This window comes from Helicoverpa armigera, chromosome 26 (assembly GCF_030705265.1).
Source record: "Helicoverpa armigera isolate CAAS_96S chromosome 26, ASM3070526v1, whole genome shotgun sequence".
Lineage (NCBI taxonomy): Eukaryota > Metazoa > Arthropoda > Insecta > Lepidoptera > Noctuidae > Helicoverpa > Helicoverpa armigera.
In genome coordinates, this window is record NC_087145.1 from 1141630 (window position 1) to 1159862 (window position 18233).

At 35.2% G+C, this 18233-nt stretch overlaps 1 protein-coding gene across 1 annotated transcript in view; it reads left to right on the forward strand.

The window, feature by feature from the left end:
• The first annotated feature begins 5392 nt into the window (after window positions 1-5392).
• The window catches only part of LOC110379037 (fibulin-2), a 30064-nt gene continuing 17223 nt past the window's right edge, over window positions 5393-18233 (forward strand). The window contains exons 1-3 of the mRNA XM_064041716.1: window positions 5393-5681; window positions 14834-15014; window positions 16777-16855. Coding sequence (XP_063897786.1) covers window positions 5621-5681; window positions 14834-15014; window positions 16777-16855 — 321 coding nt within the window. The 5' untranslated portion in view covers window positions 5393-5620. The remainder of the gene's footprint in view (window positions 5682-14833; window positions 15015-16776; window positions 16856-18233) is intronic.

Here is an 18233-nt window from a genome sequence, read left to right on the forward strand (position 1 = left end):
GATTCTTTGAGAAATCTGTCAACGATTTTTGGTATTATAAAAAATGGGCGGATCCAAAGAAGGCGTGTGAGGTGAACATTCCTCGTCCCCCGCACACCCGTATTTTGGCGCGCTACTTTCTTAGGAGATTTTCCGTTATGGCATCTCCGCTAGTTATTTTATTCTCCATGGTAAGCTATTGTTTATATTCCTATTACATGCTTATGGATGTTAAACGTATGCCTCTAGGTATCTGATGTTACAACATGAGAATCAACCATCTCTGGGAGATGTCTATTTGGTAGACATTTTGGGCAACGACGTCCTTATTTGGCGTAATTTTTGAAATATGAATTTAATTAAGTATATCTGGGATATTTTCTGGGTTGGCGACGAACGTTACCGGGCCCGGCAGGGTTGCAATCTCTATGCACAAGCATTTGCGAAGATACAGGTGCACTCTCTATTCCTTCACTCTCATAGCCCGACGGGACAGCAATCCAACACGACCGAAGAGAGATCAGGCGCAGGACCAACATTTATGTGCTTCTCCGATGCATCTATCACCAATTTGACTACTAGACTAACGTAGCCGGAACCCAAAATTAACCTAGAGAAATATTTTTTATCGAAAGTGTTTTTTTCTCATGTCTGTAAGCTTGTGTAGGCGATGTTCATTCCGTATGTGGAAGGCGTAGGCTCATTACAGCCTTACCGACAGCGACATTGTATAGCTTAAGGCTTTGTTTGTATTGGGCAGTTATTTAAAATCTATGAAGCGTTTTGGTTGTTCTGTAATCGTTTGAGCTAATTTTGTTGGGGGTGGCTTCCAGTCCTGCTGAATTCGGCTAAGTACCAGTGTTTTATATGAAGCTTTTGCCTTTGCCTATCTGGTGTTCTTACTGAGTTAGCTGGAAAAACCCGTATTTTCTAATCAACTTCTAATCAACTATAGATGAAATATCAATTCAATTCAATGTATTTATTTGTGGCCATAGGTGAACAGAAAAGTCTTATGTCAGAGCTCCATGTTCTAACAAATGGAATTGGTAGGTAAATTCGGCGTATGTACAAGAACTTTGTAACTTTGTTGGAACTTACGTTTAAAGGATGATTAAAAGGTGCACCTACATAAGTGGGTGCTGATTTATATGGTTTACGTAAGCAACATGCTCAACAATTACTGTTTCGGCTACACATACAAAGCCGGTGCTATTAGCATACACGTAAATAATACGTTTAATAAGGTAACTGAGCTTCTCTGTATAGGCGTTCAAACCGCCAATGCGTTAACCGCCTAAAAATATAAATTCACCTCAAGTCAGCAGTGGCCTTCGCAACAGAAATAAAACTTTATTTGGTATTACATATTCATGGATACATTACACAAGTACTTGAAGCAATTGTCTGGGATATGTTATTGAGATTCGATCTGAGGTTAAGCTGCGGGATTGTCCGAAAGAGTTACCGCGGCCCTGGTACATAAAAGGCCTACGAAGGAACATGATGGGTTTTAGTCAGTAAGAGTCTGACACTCCCTCACGCTGCTAACCCACAGAGCGGGAGGAGTCATTTGATGATTTTCCATAAAAAAAGAAAGGTTAAGCTGCGATTAACATAGTCCATGAATGGGATCCGTGCAACGGAGAGCACGTAAATGTCGGTCCTGCGCCTGATCTCTCTCCGGTCGTGTCGGATTGCCGTCCCATCGGGCTATGAGAGTAAAGGAATAGTGAGTGCACTTGTGTCTGCACAAATGCTCGTGCACTATAATATGTCCTGCGCAGCTGGCTGATCTCCTTGTATGAGAACAGCTGCCGTGACCTACAATCGGCTAGGAGGACATTATTGGTTTAGAAGTTCTTCCGTACTTCACAAAGTTAAGGGTCCCATCTTAAACTCTGCCAATTTCTTTGTCATTTGTATATCTGTGGCAGTCAGAATTAGAAGTCAGAAAGTCTGATCTTGCGATTGCTCGTAGCCTGTAGTACAAAGTGGGTATTGTGTGCCTAGGTAACTGGGTTGAGGAGGTCAGATAGGCAGTTACTGTTCATGATTAGAAAAGGCTTGGCTGCATAACTGAGAAAGGGCTTGGCAGATAATAAGATGAGGTTTATAGTCACTAAATAATATTTCAACAAAGCAATGTGTGTGATTGCTTTTGAATACCAACAGGCGCCCTTGTAATAAGCAATACTTCAAATTCTAGTGACTTTTAAATAAACCATTTACTAAATGTTATGTATGTAATATTTACAGCGTGTTTGTTTGAACGCGTTAATCTCATTAACTATTGAACCGATTAGAAAAATTCTGTGTTAGGTGCCGAAGAAGGGTAATATGCTGTTTTTTATTTGGGAAGTAGTTCCCATGGGACGCAGGTGAAATGGCAGGCGGTAGCTATTTATAATATGAGAAAGGTTTAATTTTTAGATTAATGAAATGCCTAGATGAAAATATAAGATTTCTTTCATAATTTATTTATTCATTTTAAGAAGGCTTACAGACTAATAACAGAAGGTAACAAAAAATATATAATTCAGTTGTAGTAGTTGTATCCACAAGGATTACCGTAAAGATGGAGAAATCATAATTTTATTTATTTGTAGATTATAATGCACTCAAAATTGCATTAGCATTTTATCACTCAGCTTGAACATCAACAAGGAATCAAACCCGCACCGATACGGTTAGTCCACTCAAATGATTCAAACAAACATCATTGTGGGCGCACGGCAAGTTTCTGAGAAATGCCCCCAAGTATATACAAACAAGAATTATGGTCAAGCGCGAACGGTTTATTATAGAGGGGTTCTTGATACTAATATAGTGGTTCAAGTAGGTTATTATTTTGTATATATTTATTAGAGTATAATTGTTGGAGATTTTCTGTCGTCTCCATCACCAGGTAAGGTTAAAACCTTGTCGATCATAATAAGTATATTACTTATTTTCATTCAATGCTTGCTTTCAATTTTCGAGAGTTCTCTCTTTATCCTACCATCAGATCCTGACCTGGTGACAATGGGACCCAAATAAAAGCATACGCTTTTCAAATCAGTCCTCGAGAAATCGAGTAACAAAGACTGAAAAGAAACATCCGAATTTAGAACCTTTTAGGAAATCGGTAAAAAAGATCTGCAGCAGCTTTTCTTGAAAGAAAAAAAGAAATACGGACAGGAATGTATACGTATTCTGCACAATTAAATACTAAGGCATTTACAATAAATAAATACCAATCATTCTTATTAAACCTGCTGAAATACTACATGATAACCAAAAAGTGGTTTTGCAAGATTCCTTTACCGAGAAATCGAACTGTTGGAATACATTTTTATCATCTGATACTGACCCAATGACATGATTGTAAATGCACTTGATGGTAGCAGCTTGGAGGTTAAAAGGACTGCTTTTCAAGGCTGAGGATACAGGTTCGAAACTAGTTGATACATTGAGTGGATCATTTTATTACTGAATACAAAATTAAAGTCAGATAGGGTGTTACCTAAACTGCTGGGGCTGCGGGATTATTCGAAACAGTTACCGCGGCCCTGGTACATAAAGGGCTCCAGAAGGAACATGGTGGATTTTAGTCAGTAAAAGTCTGACACTCCTCACACTGCACTCACTTTGGGAGAGGTCGTCTGCTGAAGATTACCTGGCTTAAAATATCAGAAAATAGTCTAAAAGGGGGTTACCTGAGACTCTACCTTCCAGAATTTTTGCTGCTTACATATGTAATCTTATGTATTATAAAATAATAAAACATTGTTGGTTACTACGATAAACTTAGACAGGCGTTCGACACGTGCTCAAGGGAAATTCTCCATACTTTTTTGTAGTACCACCATATATAAGTTTTTGTTCTCCAAAAATACCCACCACTATAGTTTGCGGATCCCCAAAACTCCTAACGACGTGATTACGGGGCATCTCTAACCAAACATTTGGCTAAGCAATTAGTTAAACTGCGACAGTGAAAACTGTTAACTTTATCGTAATCTCGCACTATCACTGGGGAGCAAATATGCTTAAGTGACGCAATTTAAGTGTTAAAAGGTGTTGCATAATAGGACTTAGCACCTTTTACACTTGGTGGGTAGCGGTTTCTAGCATCTTCCGAAATTCTTTGAAGTTATCTCAGCCTTTTCAAATGTGGATGATTACGTTTGGCTGTCAGAAAGCTCGATCTGAGAGGTTCAAAGTTACACGAATCAAGGAACTCGGTTTTATGGAGGAGTTTAGCTCATAGGTTTTCTAACTTTGTAGCTTACGTCTCCTGGTAATGGTAATGCTAAAAATGGGTGAGTGTCTGACACTCTTTAAGCTATCCTGTGATGATGTTGGCTATCGTCTTTTTATCTGACAGGTCGTTAGAGACTTGAGAAATGATAGACGTGATCACCAGTACGTCACCCGTCCATGTCATGGTATAAATCATAGCAAAAATCTCACAAAGATTTACCTGGCAATTCTTCTCTATAGAAATCTATGGTCTTATATAAATAAGAGATGAATAGAATCTATGAGAACCCCTGAGAGTACACAGCAAAGTTTTTATCAGTAGTCAGTTTGATCAGGCTCACATATCAGCATGAAGATGAATGGTAGCGCTCACGTTACAATGATCAGGTATCCGTCCAGTATCAGACCAACTAAAAAGCTTGGATTCACATCTTCAAAATACACTGTCAACCAACCATCCCAACATGTCTACAGTTTGCAGGCCTCATTTTTTTGAAATCCATAAGTCCTAAGTAAATTATTTCGATGTCCGGATCCCCTTATCAGTAATCCCGTTGTTTCCAGTACCTTGTAACCCCGTAGGCCATGGTTAGTGTCCATAAACCCGTTTTTAGACTGAAATAGGACATTCGAACATGTCCTGAGACATTCCGCTTAGTCAGCCGCCGCTCGCGGTGGGAGGGAGGACATAGATTATTATGCAGATGGTAAGTGTGAACTGAGGAGAGTGTTATGCCTACAAGACGTTAAAAGTTCACATTTTGAAAATGTTTGCGTTTTTAATGTGCTATAAACAAAAATAATACGTTCTCTTCTTTGACAAGACTAAGAAGACGTAATTATATATCTGCCTATATTTATAAGTATTTTTTTATATGGGTTGATATTATTTCTTCTCCCCTTGTCTGTTTTGCTATGTTGCTACTAAGGTTTATCAAATAATTTTACTTTACCTTTATATTTTAATCATTACATTCATTACTTTATATTTTAAGAAATGCTACATTGTGAAGAATTGTAGTTGTAATTTTTTTTTGCCATCAAAAAACGACTACCTTTCCAAAACTTCCTTTAAAGACATAGTACTTTTTTTGATAAGGAATTTTATACCTACCCTTTATCGAACCATCTGTCCAAACCAAATAATCTATGCCAAGACAGAGACGGGTGCAGTGCAAACGCGACCGAAATAGATTGCGCTGTGCACGCGCTTGCCACACTCCTGCGCCGCGCGCCGTTCAAAATAAGGACCCATGGATGTTCCACGTTTAAAATTCAAATTCTTGACATTCTAAACTTTTAATTATTTTTTTTTACTGACATGGCTACGTAATTTGTGTGCCAAGTGTAAGACTTAAATTTATTTTTTGGATTTTTGGACGGTATTTTTGTGAAAATGCGTGTGTGTTTTTTATTGTGTTTGTTCGTCTGTGTGACCTTGTATCCAGCTGCATATGGTGAGTTCATTAATTTTACAAAAAATGGGACCCTGCCGATTTTGGGTTTGGTTGCGGGAGTGAAAGATTTATTACTTACTTGTCGGGATTTGAGAATGCATCGTATTATTTTTATTGTTTAACTTTTATTGTTTTTTGATAAAAATATTACAAATTAAATTTAACGCTGTTAAATTAAAGAAGCAGGTATAATTTTTGATTTTGAAAAATTATTTAAAACTCTAATAAGTATAGTTTTGAAGCAGTTTTTTCACATTTCTTCTAAATTAAAGTTTTAAAGTAAAGTTAAATCAGTAACCATATAAGTAGCAGTAATACACTACGATTTCTAGATTTCAAAATTCTATTTGGGTATAGGTATTTACCTAACAGAATTAGAATCACGTGGAAAAAGAGAAGGACTATCATAAGACGTAATAATTCGCAATTAGGAATATAATTACACCCTAATTAAGAATACGTGATAACATTACATTAATATTAGATAACATTACATGTCTGCGTTACAGGACCTGTCATATCCTCGTAAAAATTACTATTAAAGTACCTACCTATTACAATAATTTTACTTATTATTATAAACGCGAGAGTTCTTATGTTTGTTGCTCTTTTTCGCAAAAATAATGGATGGATTTTCATGAAACTTGCCAGTATTATTATCCGATTGCGGGAAGTAGTTTTCCTGGAAAGGGAGTCTAGCTTACTATTACCATATACGAGTAGCCCGAAGCGGCTTTGAATGGGTATAAATAACACATAGATCTTTTTCTAAACCACTCTATCTATAGGTGAAAACCGCATGAAAATCCGATTAGTAGTTTTTGAGTTAATCGCAAAGACTGCCACGAGGCATTATTTTATAATATGTAGAGAAGAATTATAATTGCATATATCACGTATTCATTATATATCATAAGATGACATATCTTTATATCTAATCAGTATTGTTCTTTCTTAAGACTGTTTGTTGTTTATAAATGTCGTATGTGTTCATGTTAACAGAATAAATATAGGAAATGACATGATTCTTATTATAGCTATTTAATCTAGAAGAGAATTATATTATTTACCTACATAAGCTTGGGATAAATTCAGACTCACCACCCAGTCATACCATGGGATACCCAATGGGTTTGCCGTATAACTGGGTTGAGGAGGTCAGATAGGCAGTCGCTCCTTGTAAAACACTGGTACCCAGCTACATCCGGTTGGACTGGAAGCCGCGACCCCAACATAGTTTGGAAAAGGCTCGGGCTTAAAACTTAAATTAAAGTTTACGATGTTTAAGCCATACTGATTGATTCATCAAAATCCGTTGAATACACATTTTCTGTTTTCAAAATATCGATACTTTTATTTCGATAACAACCGCTTTTCTCACTAAATTACTTTTTGTCTTATCTAAATATGGCTGGACCTTCACGTTTTATACAATAAGAGTGATGGGATTTTTTTTGTAACCAATCTATTTATTTGAACTTAGAAACAAGAGAAATCCTTGTTCATATTTATCCTCATTTCTACACATACATATTATACAAATTAAATGCACATAAACACCAGTCAGTTAGTTAACATTCTACCATGAGATCATAACTGCTTTTAAATTGATTCGTAGCCCTCAAGTACAGTTAACGTCAAAATAAATCAGATGACAGATGATTGAAAACATCCAAATTGTACTGTGAACGAAAACTTTCCAGATTGAAGTCATGTTAGGTAATAAATTTGTTTGTTTGTTTGTTTAGCTCAATAACCTTAATGATGAGGAACTGATTTTAGGTAAAAATATGTTGCTAATGATCAATTTTAGCCTGTTAGCATCATCATCTGCATAGCCTTTTGCTAATTATGTTCTACAACATACAGATATTTTCCCAGTTATCTGTTTAACAAAATAATACTCCTTTTGATGGGAAATCATTTAATGATTGACCCCGCTGTGGGTGCAGCGTGAGTGTCAGACTCTTACTGACTAAAACCCATCATGTTCCTTCTTAAACCCTTAAGTACCACGGCCGCGGTAACTCTTTCGAACAATCCTGCAGCTCAAAAGCCCTTGGTTAGACTGGTTGTCAGACCTTCTGACATCGGCATTTTTTTCCAAAATTAATTTGAATCACTTTTTCTTACAAAAATAATTTATTAATCATAGTTATGGCATAATATCAGTCTTATTGAATATTACAGTATCTAATACGTTTTAAAACTAGTTTTTAACTAAGTTACGAAATACTTCAACATTATTATCCATTAAGTTGTTCCTTCAAGCATTGAGTGCAGTTAAAACAAAACAAATGCACTCTTAAAAGCCATTAAACGTAAGATGATTGAAACATCTCAAGACATGGGAAGCTGCGGTGATTAACTGATTGAGATGAAGTCATTATCTACTGGGTGATTGAGTTTCATAATGGGTCGAGTGTAATGCGTTAGAAGATACTTAATATTTTGTTTATGATGATGTGTTAAAAAAAACTTTGTAGACTTGAATGAAATGATCTGTAGGTAATGGAACTTCTACAGAATTATTATCTACTTGCGGTTTGAACTGAATCTTCTTATATTGAACATTACTTTTTATCCAGGTATGGGAAACAGTTCCCGTACCTGGATAAAAAGTAGCCTTTATGTTATTGCCTGTATACATTACTGGCTTCCGCACGCGGCTTCGCCCGAGGAGAGTACGATTATATCGCGTTACCAAGAGAATTCTTCAAAAGTCAGGGATAAAAACTATCCTATGTTCTTTTCAAGGTCAACTCTATCTCTGTACCAAATTTTATTAAAATCAGTTCAGTGGTTTAGACGTGAAAGCTTAACAGACAGACAGACAGAGTTACTTTCGTATTTATAATATTAGTAGGAATAGGGGTATACATTGTATATGTCACCGTAAGATTACAAACATCGTTAGATTACAATCTATCTCGAGAAATTGTAAACTGTCGAATTATTGTGAACCGTAACATCTGATTGCAATTTAACGCATTATTTTTCGCTATATTATAATCGATCAATGTAAAGCGGTCAAATTGTCAACTGGCGCAGAACGGAATGCATCTTGCGCGCTGATTGGTAGAACGTAATGTGCCCCCGCCGCTCCGGCTTTCGCCATTTTGTTTGTTTATTTCGTTTGTTGTCGATTGTGTAAACAACTGTTTTCGTGATTATAAATTGATTTTCTGTTGAAAATAACTTATATCTTCAGAATTAGTTATATAAAAGTGTTGAGGATGTAAAATTTATCTGTGATACTGATTAACCAAAGCAGTTTGAACGATAAACCAACATGGGAACAGAACGGCTGGTCGTGATTGGTCGATCTTACAAAAAGACTGACCAATCAGGGAGAGCTTTCGGACAGTTGACAATTTGACAATTTCTCATCGATAGATTATAATATAGCGAAAAATAATGCGTTAAATTGCAATCAGATGTTACGGTTCACAATAATTCGACCGTTTACAATCTCTCGAGATAGATTGTAATCTAACGATGTTTGTAATCTTACGGTGACATATACAAATATACATATTACTGCGAAATTGCTTCGGTAGTTTTTGCTGGACTGGTTTTCAGACTTATTGGCTCCTGATCACCCGTAACGATTGCCAAAGATGTTCAAATGATAGCCGAGACCTACAGTTTATCGTGCTTTCCGAAACATGATCATATAATATAGCAAATTACCTATATATGTATGTAGAAATCGATCAAGTTCGAAACTTCTTGAGGAGCTTGTGATACTTAATAAATGTCAATATATTCAGGCCACTGAAGTTTCTCCCGGTTAAGATGGTCTCGTTTGATTGCTGTTCCAATATGAACCTTATGTGTAATGTAGTGAGGTATATTTCTGATTGATAGTTTGATTAAAGAGTTGTAAGTGTGATGTATACAGTTTACGATATAATTTCAGTATCACGTAAGTACATTAAGGGGATATGTTGAAGAGTGAATTTAGCCGAATTAAAATGAGCTGTCTTACAATGTACTTGTGGTGCATGATTTAAATTGAAAAGAAATACACACTGCTAACATAAACGATAATTTTTTAATCCACTCACATTTTTACGTTCAATTTTTATATTAAAAATCGTTTTAAGAAAAACCATTTGTATGTTATCAGTATATTAGTTTCTTATGAATTGTTCTTTAAAGTGCAGTAGGGACCTTTTTTTGTAATATAGTCAAATATAGATCGGTAGGACAAGGGGTATTGGGTTGCCCAGGTAACTGGGTTACGGAGGTCAGGCAGGGTAGTCTTCTTGTAAAGCACTGGTACTCAGCTATATCAGGTTAGACTGGCAGCCGACCCCAACATACTCGTAGTTGGGAAAAAGGCTCGGAGGATGATGATGAGTCAAAGGTAGATCGGTCATAGTGTCCGCAAACATGACACATGCACATTTTTGTTGAAATTATCACAAATACCTTAAGTTCTGGTCAATAACCGATCACAATTGGCCATTTCCTTCAGTACGTAGACGTCTAGCAGTTTTCGTCATACATAACTATTGCCCTAGTTTTTTTGTCCGAAGCGATGCTTCCTAATGTATATGTTACGGGTAATGCTAGAAGGTGGAGTAAACCTAGGTTTACCCGGGTTGACTTAGTATTACCCAAGCTTCTTGGGTAAAGTCCGAATAATAAGTAAAATAAATATTTATTCGGGATTTACCCATCATCACCTAGGTCTACCCAACTCTGACTGGGTAATGTAAAAATTTTTCTAATTAACTAGTGAAATGAAAATCCAAGGTCATTTCACACATACATATATTATTTAAAAAACATACAAAGGCAATCGTAATTGCTTGAAGAGCATAAACTTAATAGAAAAAAAAAAACAAATAACGGTCGTTGTTGTTCAAATTGAAATTATTTATTTACACCTTTTAAAACCCTGGCCTCCTAAAAGCGACTGTTTATTTGCAACCTCTCGTAAGCTTTTTTTTCTGGTGATATATTTTCAATATCAATCAGTTTATCATGACACACTTGAGAACACTTCCTCAACAGTACCACATTCATCCTAGAATTACGCCACGGGCTCTAAAATTACGCAACAACTAACATTACCCAGTAAGAGTTGGGTAGACCTAGGTGAGCATGGGTAAACCCCGAATTAAAATTTATTTTACTTATTATTCGGACTTTACCCAAGAATCTTGGGTAATACTAACTCAACCCGGGTAAACCTAGGTTTATTCCACCTTCTAGCATTACCCGTAACATATATTTATGATGAATTAAATGGTATTCCCATCAATATTATTTACATAATCCAAAAAAAACTGCACTTAATTCCCTTGATAAACACACTGACCCAAATAAACTGAACAAACAGAATTTAATAATACAATTACGTCTCACACTTGACCGATATTTTTCCTCACACTTCTGACCCACTTAAGTTTTAATGAGAACAATTATAATTATTGAGGACAACTTTATTTATTTTAACAAAGATTTTGATGGCATTGTTGCATCTGCTATAGTTATCGGCACGAGTCTTGAGCTCTGACCTTCACCTGCGCAGAAGTAATTTATTGGGTCCCTTTTGTGCTTTGGCTAAAGCGGTGATTGGCCCGCAGTGCATCGCGTCATAGCCGTCACTCGGGATTGGTTCTTTGCTAATAAATCACTTCTGCGCAGATGTAGGTCAGAGCTCAAGATTCGTGCCGATAACTATAGTCGTTTAATTTCGATTAATTATGAATAGATATGTTTTAATTTTACTTGCTTGCTTGGCTTGTGGGTGACGTGGTGCTATATGAATGTCTTGGCAGACATGTAGTCGCCTTGTTTCGGAATATTGTAGATATTTATCTCGTTCTACCATTTATAAAAATCCTACTTAACTATCGTTTTAAACTTTTCGCAATATTTTGTAAGCACAATTACGAATTAGGATACAATATGAGTCAAAATAGATAAATCTATCACCCTATCACTCCCCATGTGTTTTTTTTTTGTTTGTTACTTTTTTACGAAAATAACCACTGAGTTATATTTTTTATAATCAAGGGAAACTCGTGCTTTCATCAAAATTCCCGGACATACGAAATATAGAATACATGCTTACCCAGGCTATTATAGAATATCCTATGGGACGCGGATAAAACTGCGTGCGGGTAATAAGTAGTTCTAAATGTTTGTCAAATAAAGAATGCAGTAACCTCTTAAATTAGACTGTTAATTAAGGTTAGATACACGATGAAAGTGAAAGAAGTAGGTAGTATATTATCGTATGCACTGAAACTACACACATAATTAATCTTATGCGCTGTAAAACTGTTCAGATTATATCAAAAAAATGAAATGTTTTAGATCATGACATAATTAAGTATCCGTTGCCATTAAATGTTACAAATTTATAAGGAGTCGCTTCTTCTCTTTTATTATATTAAGAGCGTGTACGTCAACCGCGCGCCATCTGGCCTAAAATGGTACTTTTCAAACCACTGTTTCTCAGTAACTACTTATCCTATAACTATGTTATTTTTTAATAACGCAAGGTAATTTCACTGTCTATATAGTTAATTGAACATAAATTTCAATTTGTGTAGTTTAAATACTTAAAACCCCTATAACGTAACAGATGTTTTATAAAATTCCCTTTCAGCGTCTATTTCGAAGCTTAAATTCATGTGAAAACAGTGGCAAATCTAATCATATTTATTTTTTTACTCATAGACGAAATCCCCATGTCTATAGTTAGTTGAAAACATTTTTTGATTTAGGTCTCTATCTTTCAGAAAAAAATATTTTAACAATGTGAAAAATTGTGAATTTCAAATGCTTTTTTTACCTATCTATCTTACTTAATTTAATATAACAATTATTTACTATAGTAATATAACTCTTTCTTTAAAACATAAACTTTATATTATAATTTAATCTCTCGTTTTATTTTTTTATAAATTATTTAAAACTACTATAAAACGCTGCACGCGAGTCAACTCAAACCAGACCGCCGCAAGGCTTCACAGAGAGGACGTGTCGCTCCGTCACATCGCGTAGGGTGAATAACCTCTGCCGTGGATACCGAGAATAGAGTACATTTCAAGCGCGACCAACAAATCTTGATACATTACTATTTTATTTAAAGCTCAATTTTGAAGCATATTTTTTTTATCGATTGAGTTGAAATTTTGTTTGAATGTTCAGTTTTAATGACAATGTATGATTCTATATCCAATATGGCGGTATACCCAAGATGGAGAAAAAAATGTTTTTAATGCATTCCTACTATATGGGTATCAAATGAAAGGGCTTGCTATGAATAACTCGAAAAAAAATGTGTCGCGAGTCTAAATCCAATATGGCGGACTCCTTAGGCTAGAAATCACTTATTGCAGATGTCTGTTACCAATCGAGCTATAATTTTTTTTCATTTTGGATGTACCCAAATTTTGACTTTTGATCTCGAATAACTTTTGAAGCATATAGGATAGATAACTTAAAACTTTATTTGCAATGGTAAACCCAAGCTCTTCACCAATATTTGGCTTTCCGGCAATTGTTGTTATTTGACCACAATTTTTCGGTCTGGATGGACTGGACCATTCATATAAAAAAACAATTTTTCAAATCGGTCCAGGCGTCTTTGAGAAATCGAGAACAATCAAATTGAGAACAATCACAAAACAATCTAATTGAAACCTCCTCCTTTCTTTTTTTGAAATCGGTTGAAATACAGAAACTCTTAACATTGTCATTAATCATCAGTCGACTATTTAGTACTGTTGAAAATTGTATGTAATATACAGAAAGTCCTCAAAACGAAGGTTTTCATAGGTGCCCGATTTTTTTGCAAAAGAGTGTAATTATTAACTTATTTTCATGCTTTTATATTTTAGACATCCATAGACTTAAACTATTTTCCCGCTACTAACTATTTACTAAATAATATATTTTTTGTTCTACCAATTTCACTCGAAAGGATCAAAATGGTTTGTGTGACTATACGTGAAGTATGATAGGCACGCACACAGCCGCGACGCTAGTCTGCGCGGTTTTTTGCGTTGAATTACCTAAAGTTGACATCGCGCGCCGAGCGTACACGCTCTTAAGTATGTAAAAGTAGCCGGGGTTTCACCCGTGTCGAGTGGAAACCACTGCCCGCACCAGTATAAAATGTAGCTTAAGTTACTAGGGAATAGTATAGCTTTCCAACAGTGAAATAAGTTTTCAAATCGGTTCTGTAGTTTTGAGCCTTTAGGGTCAAACAAAAAATGATTTTCTTTATTATGTTAGTATAGATTAAAATTCAAGTGGCGAGATTCAACTTTTTCGCGCTCATTTGTGTGAGATCAGTAAATTCCCACTAAACATGCCATAAAAATATACATTCTTTCTCATGACAAAATACCCATTAAAACAACAATATGTAATATTTATGGATTTCCTTCACGAAGTTGATTTATGAACGATGAAGCGTCCAATATGGTGAACAGATGACAATAAATTAATTGTTTATGGTTTAATGTGTTATTATTAAACGTTTAGTTTATGCGCCGACACGATTTATCTGTTACAAGGTCGTAGAATATAGGCCTGTGTTTAAACTTTGCGGTTTTAGAAGTTTTCCTTGTAAGTACATACTAAGTTATTATTGACTAGCCGATTGTTTCACCCGCGTTCTGTGGATACTACTGCCCGTACCGGGATAAAATATAGCCTATTTTATTTGCAGATAATGTAGCTTTCTAATGGTGAAAGAATTTTTAAAATCAGTAGTTTTAGAGATATTGGGGTACAACCAAAGAAACAAAAAATGTTTCCTTTTATTATATTAGCATTCGGCTTCCAGTCTAACCGATTGCAACTCCAATTCAATATACGTAATAATTTATTTTTATTATATTCTCATAGAGTAGGTACTTATACCTAGATTCAAACTTAAACTCAATTTTTTTTATTTCAAATAGGCCTATTAAAGCACTTTCGGCAAGAAACTCCATGGGCACCCTTTAAAAAAAAAAAAATACAATAGTTTTCTATCTGTTCCTGAGAACGTTATACAATCCAATTTGAGCTAAAAATGTATAAACAAATTAAAAACTTTACTAGAAAAATAATTTATACAATTCAAAGATATAATGATACTATTATTATAAATATTCTTTTTCAATTTCTCCCAGGATACTACGGAGATGACATGGCAGAAACGATCCAGCTGTGCTGCCACGAAGGTGCAGGCTTTGCAAAGAACCATACCTTGTCAGACTGCCGGGGTACCCTGACCACGCCTCCTGAAGTTCCACCGGCCTTCGAAACCATGTGCCAGATAGCTAAGGCGCAGTGCTGCAACCAATATTTTCAGTGAGTATCATTTAGTATGTACCTAATGTTGTGTATACCTACCGGCTGTCATTGAACATCCTTGGCAGTCGTTACGGGTAGTCAGAAGCCAGTAAGTCTGACACCAGTCTAGCCAATGGATATTGGGTTGCCAGGGTTACGGGGTTGAGGAGGTCTCATAGGCAGTCGCTGCTTGTAAAGCACTGGTACTCAGCTACGTCCGGTTATACAGGAAGCCGACCCCAACATAGTTGGGAAAAAGGCTCGGGAGATGATGAACTAATGTTGTGTATTTTCCTCACATTTTTAATCCTGAAAAAGGTAATATTATTATCAACATATGTAAATACCTTAACGAGCGAATAAATACTTTGAGTTTGAGATTTTGTGATGGCCGTAGTACCTAAGTATCATTCTGAAGTATTATTAAGATATTCATACGAAAATTACATTAAAATCGAAAAACTTGCACAAACCTATACCTATAGGAAAACTCATAACAGGTACGCCTAGAATCAGCTTATATTTTAAACCGAATTCTATTAGTGAAATAAAATAATAATGTTTCAGTAGATTTAACAAAACAGTCAATCCTTGGAATCCCAGCGGATGTTTTTCTATATTTCTTTTCTGAAATACATGCTAATAATATTTAATTCAGGCTATTTTTAAAATGTTGTGGTTGCAAATATTTTCCTTGTTTTCAATATTAATTATTTTCAGTAGTAATTCTTAGAAACTTTAACTAGGTTCCAATACCTAACAATAAAACACCTACATAAGTAGTTCTAACAATTGCATCAAACTCAAAAACTTTTATTAAATTGCAAACTTGTACTTGCTGCCTTCATGAAAAATGATGCTTTTCTTTATAAGTGAAAGAGGAAATATTTCAAAACCATCCAAAGACATTATTATTATTTTTATCGTAAAATTGTTATTTCAAACATTATTATTATTTTAGTGTGTTTTGCAAGATCTGTGAGGTACAAAAGATTTTAAGCCTACCAGTAATGCATACCTTTACTCTGGCTAAATACCTTGCTTGTTTTCTTAAATATGATACAGCAACTATACCAAGGATTTCCTTATTTTGTATTCTAAATAGTATTACTAAGAATCTGTTTCTAATACATTGTGGGCGTTGTTGACTTAGAAACGAGAAACTTATCATTGTTAGAACGGTTTTAGACTAACATATTATATGAACGAAACGATCCTGTACGTGCGATAAAATGCTTGTCAAATAATTAACCTATTTGAGAAGGAAAATGGTAATGTTAAAATATCTAGTTGTAAGCAAATCTAGCCGTAAAATAATAAGAACAATATTATTAACATATTTGATGGAGAACTTAACTAACTTTTATGTAAAGCTGTGACAATTAAGGTGCTTACTTGTATAAAAAATCTACTTCCCTTACGGCCAGTTTCTTCATCAAAAGTAAAAGTCAAAGTAATGTCTAAAGTTAAAGTAAAGGTCAACTTCGTTTTTTCAAGACTAAAGTGACAGCAAAACTAATAGAAAAAATGAATTTGACCGTTACTTTTACTTTAGACATTACTTTGACTTTTACTTTGGCTCTTACTTTTGATGAAGAAACTGTCTGTTAATATACTAGATTCAGATTCGATCCAAACGCAAAAAAGTGATGAAATCCAAAAGCAACTTTGATACAAAAATCAAGGAATATGAAATGAACAGTCAAAAGAATTAGATACCTATCCGATAAAAACCATATTGTTTGTATATTCAGTATATTTATAATGTCGTTTGTTTCAGAAAACAAGTAGACTGCGAGACAGGCATAGACATAGCGACGAGCAGTCACAACTGTGCCGCTACTAAATCTACAAGTAAGGTTAGTAGTTTTTATTTAATAACAAATGGATTAATTTGTTAAAAAAAACTTTTATGGTAGCTTCCGGTAGTGGTTTCACCCGCATGTCGTGGGAACGACTCTATGCACCCGGTCAAAACTAGCCCAACCCACCCAAGAATGCCGAGGGTAAACACTGCACGAATTTCTCAAACCATCCAGTACTTAGTTATGTTACGGGTTTTATAATTATATTATTATTTTTAGCCCATAATGTCCCACTGCTGGGCAAAGGCCTCCCCATCTTCCTTCCACACTTCTCGATCTTTCGACCGAGCCCACCAGTCTCGACGTCTAGATCGTCACGCCATTTCTTCCGGGGCCTACCCCGCCTGCGGTATCCATCCTGAGGTGTCCACTGGGCGACGATATTTATGATCAATTAATCTAATAGGTATTTTTCGGAACAAAGTTAGGCGTCTCTAGAACGTACCGAACAAACGCTCCTGGATAAGAAGTAGTCTACATCATTTCTCAGGTGCTGGACTATGCATGTAGTTTACTTAAGAAACTATGTTTTAAACCTGCATACCTTTGATTGAAGACATCGAATATTGTTCTGAAGATGAAACATAAACTTTATCGTCACATCTTCGTTCTGGTTTTGCAGTTGCATTTTTTTAGTTAAACCTGTAGCTATACTTGAAGCGAAGCTATTGTTAACTATAATTTTATACGACTTTCTAGTTTTTTTTTTTAATTCTCTTATACGTAATTTAAGAAATAACTATTTTGTGATACTTACTTCATTGCCAACAATCGTCATAAATAAGATTTTATTTTCCCAAAGTTAAGCAATAAAAATGGTGCGCAAGAGCAGTAGTGACGATGTCATATTTAGTAGTGTTATATAACAAAATTAAGTTAAACAGACTTTTGACACGTGTTTAGAAAAAAAAATGCGAACTTCTGTTTAATGCTCTTGTAATAACACCATTACCTATGACCATCGACAACGTAAGTGTCCGTTTTTTCATAAAATTACTTTTGAAATTGAACGTGAAAATTGGAGATAAGAAAACCTTTATGAAATATTTTTACATTACATTCAAAAAATTACGAAACTACATAGCTAAGACTGAATGCTAGCTTAAAAATATAGCTATAGCACACACACTACACTACAAACTTAATCCAAACACCAAGTATCTAGGTAACTAGGTATCCGTTATCTCACAGATAAGAGTCAGATATACCTCTGTTTGTTCAGTTGGTACTCCTCTTCCTTGTTTAACAATGACCGTGTCTTCGTAACCGTTTCCTGTAGGTGTAGGTAACATTCCTGGTATTTCCTGCTGTTTTTTGCATGACCTTGGCTTTTTAATGTGTGGGGAACAGATGCTTTTTTTAAACTTGAAGA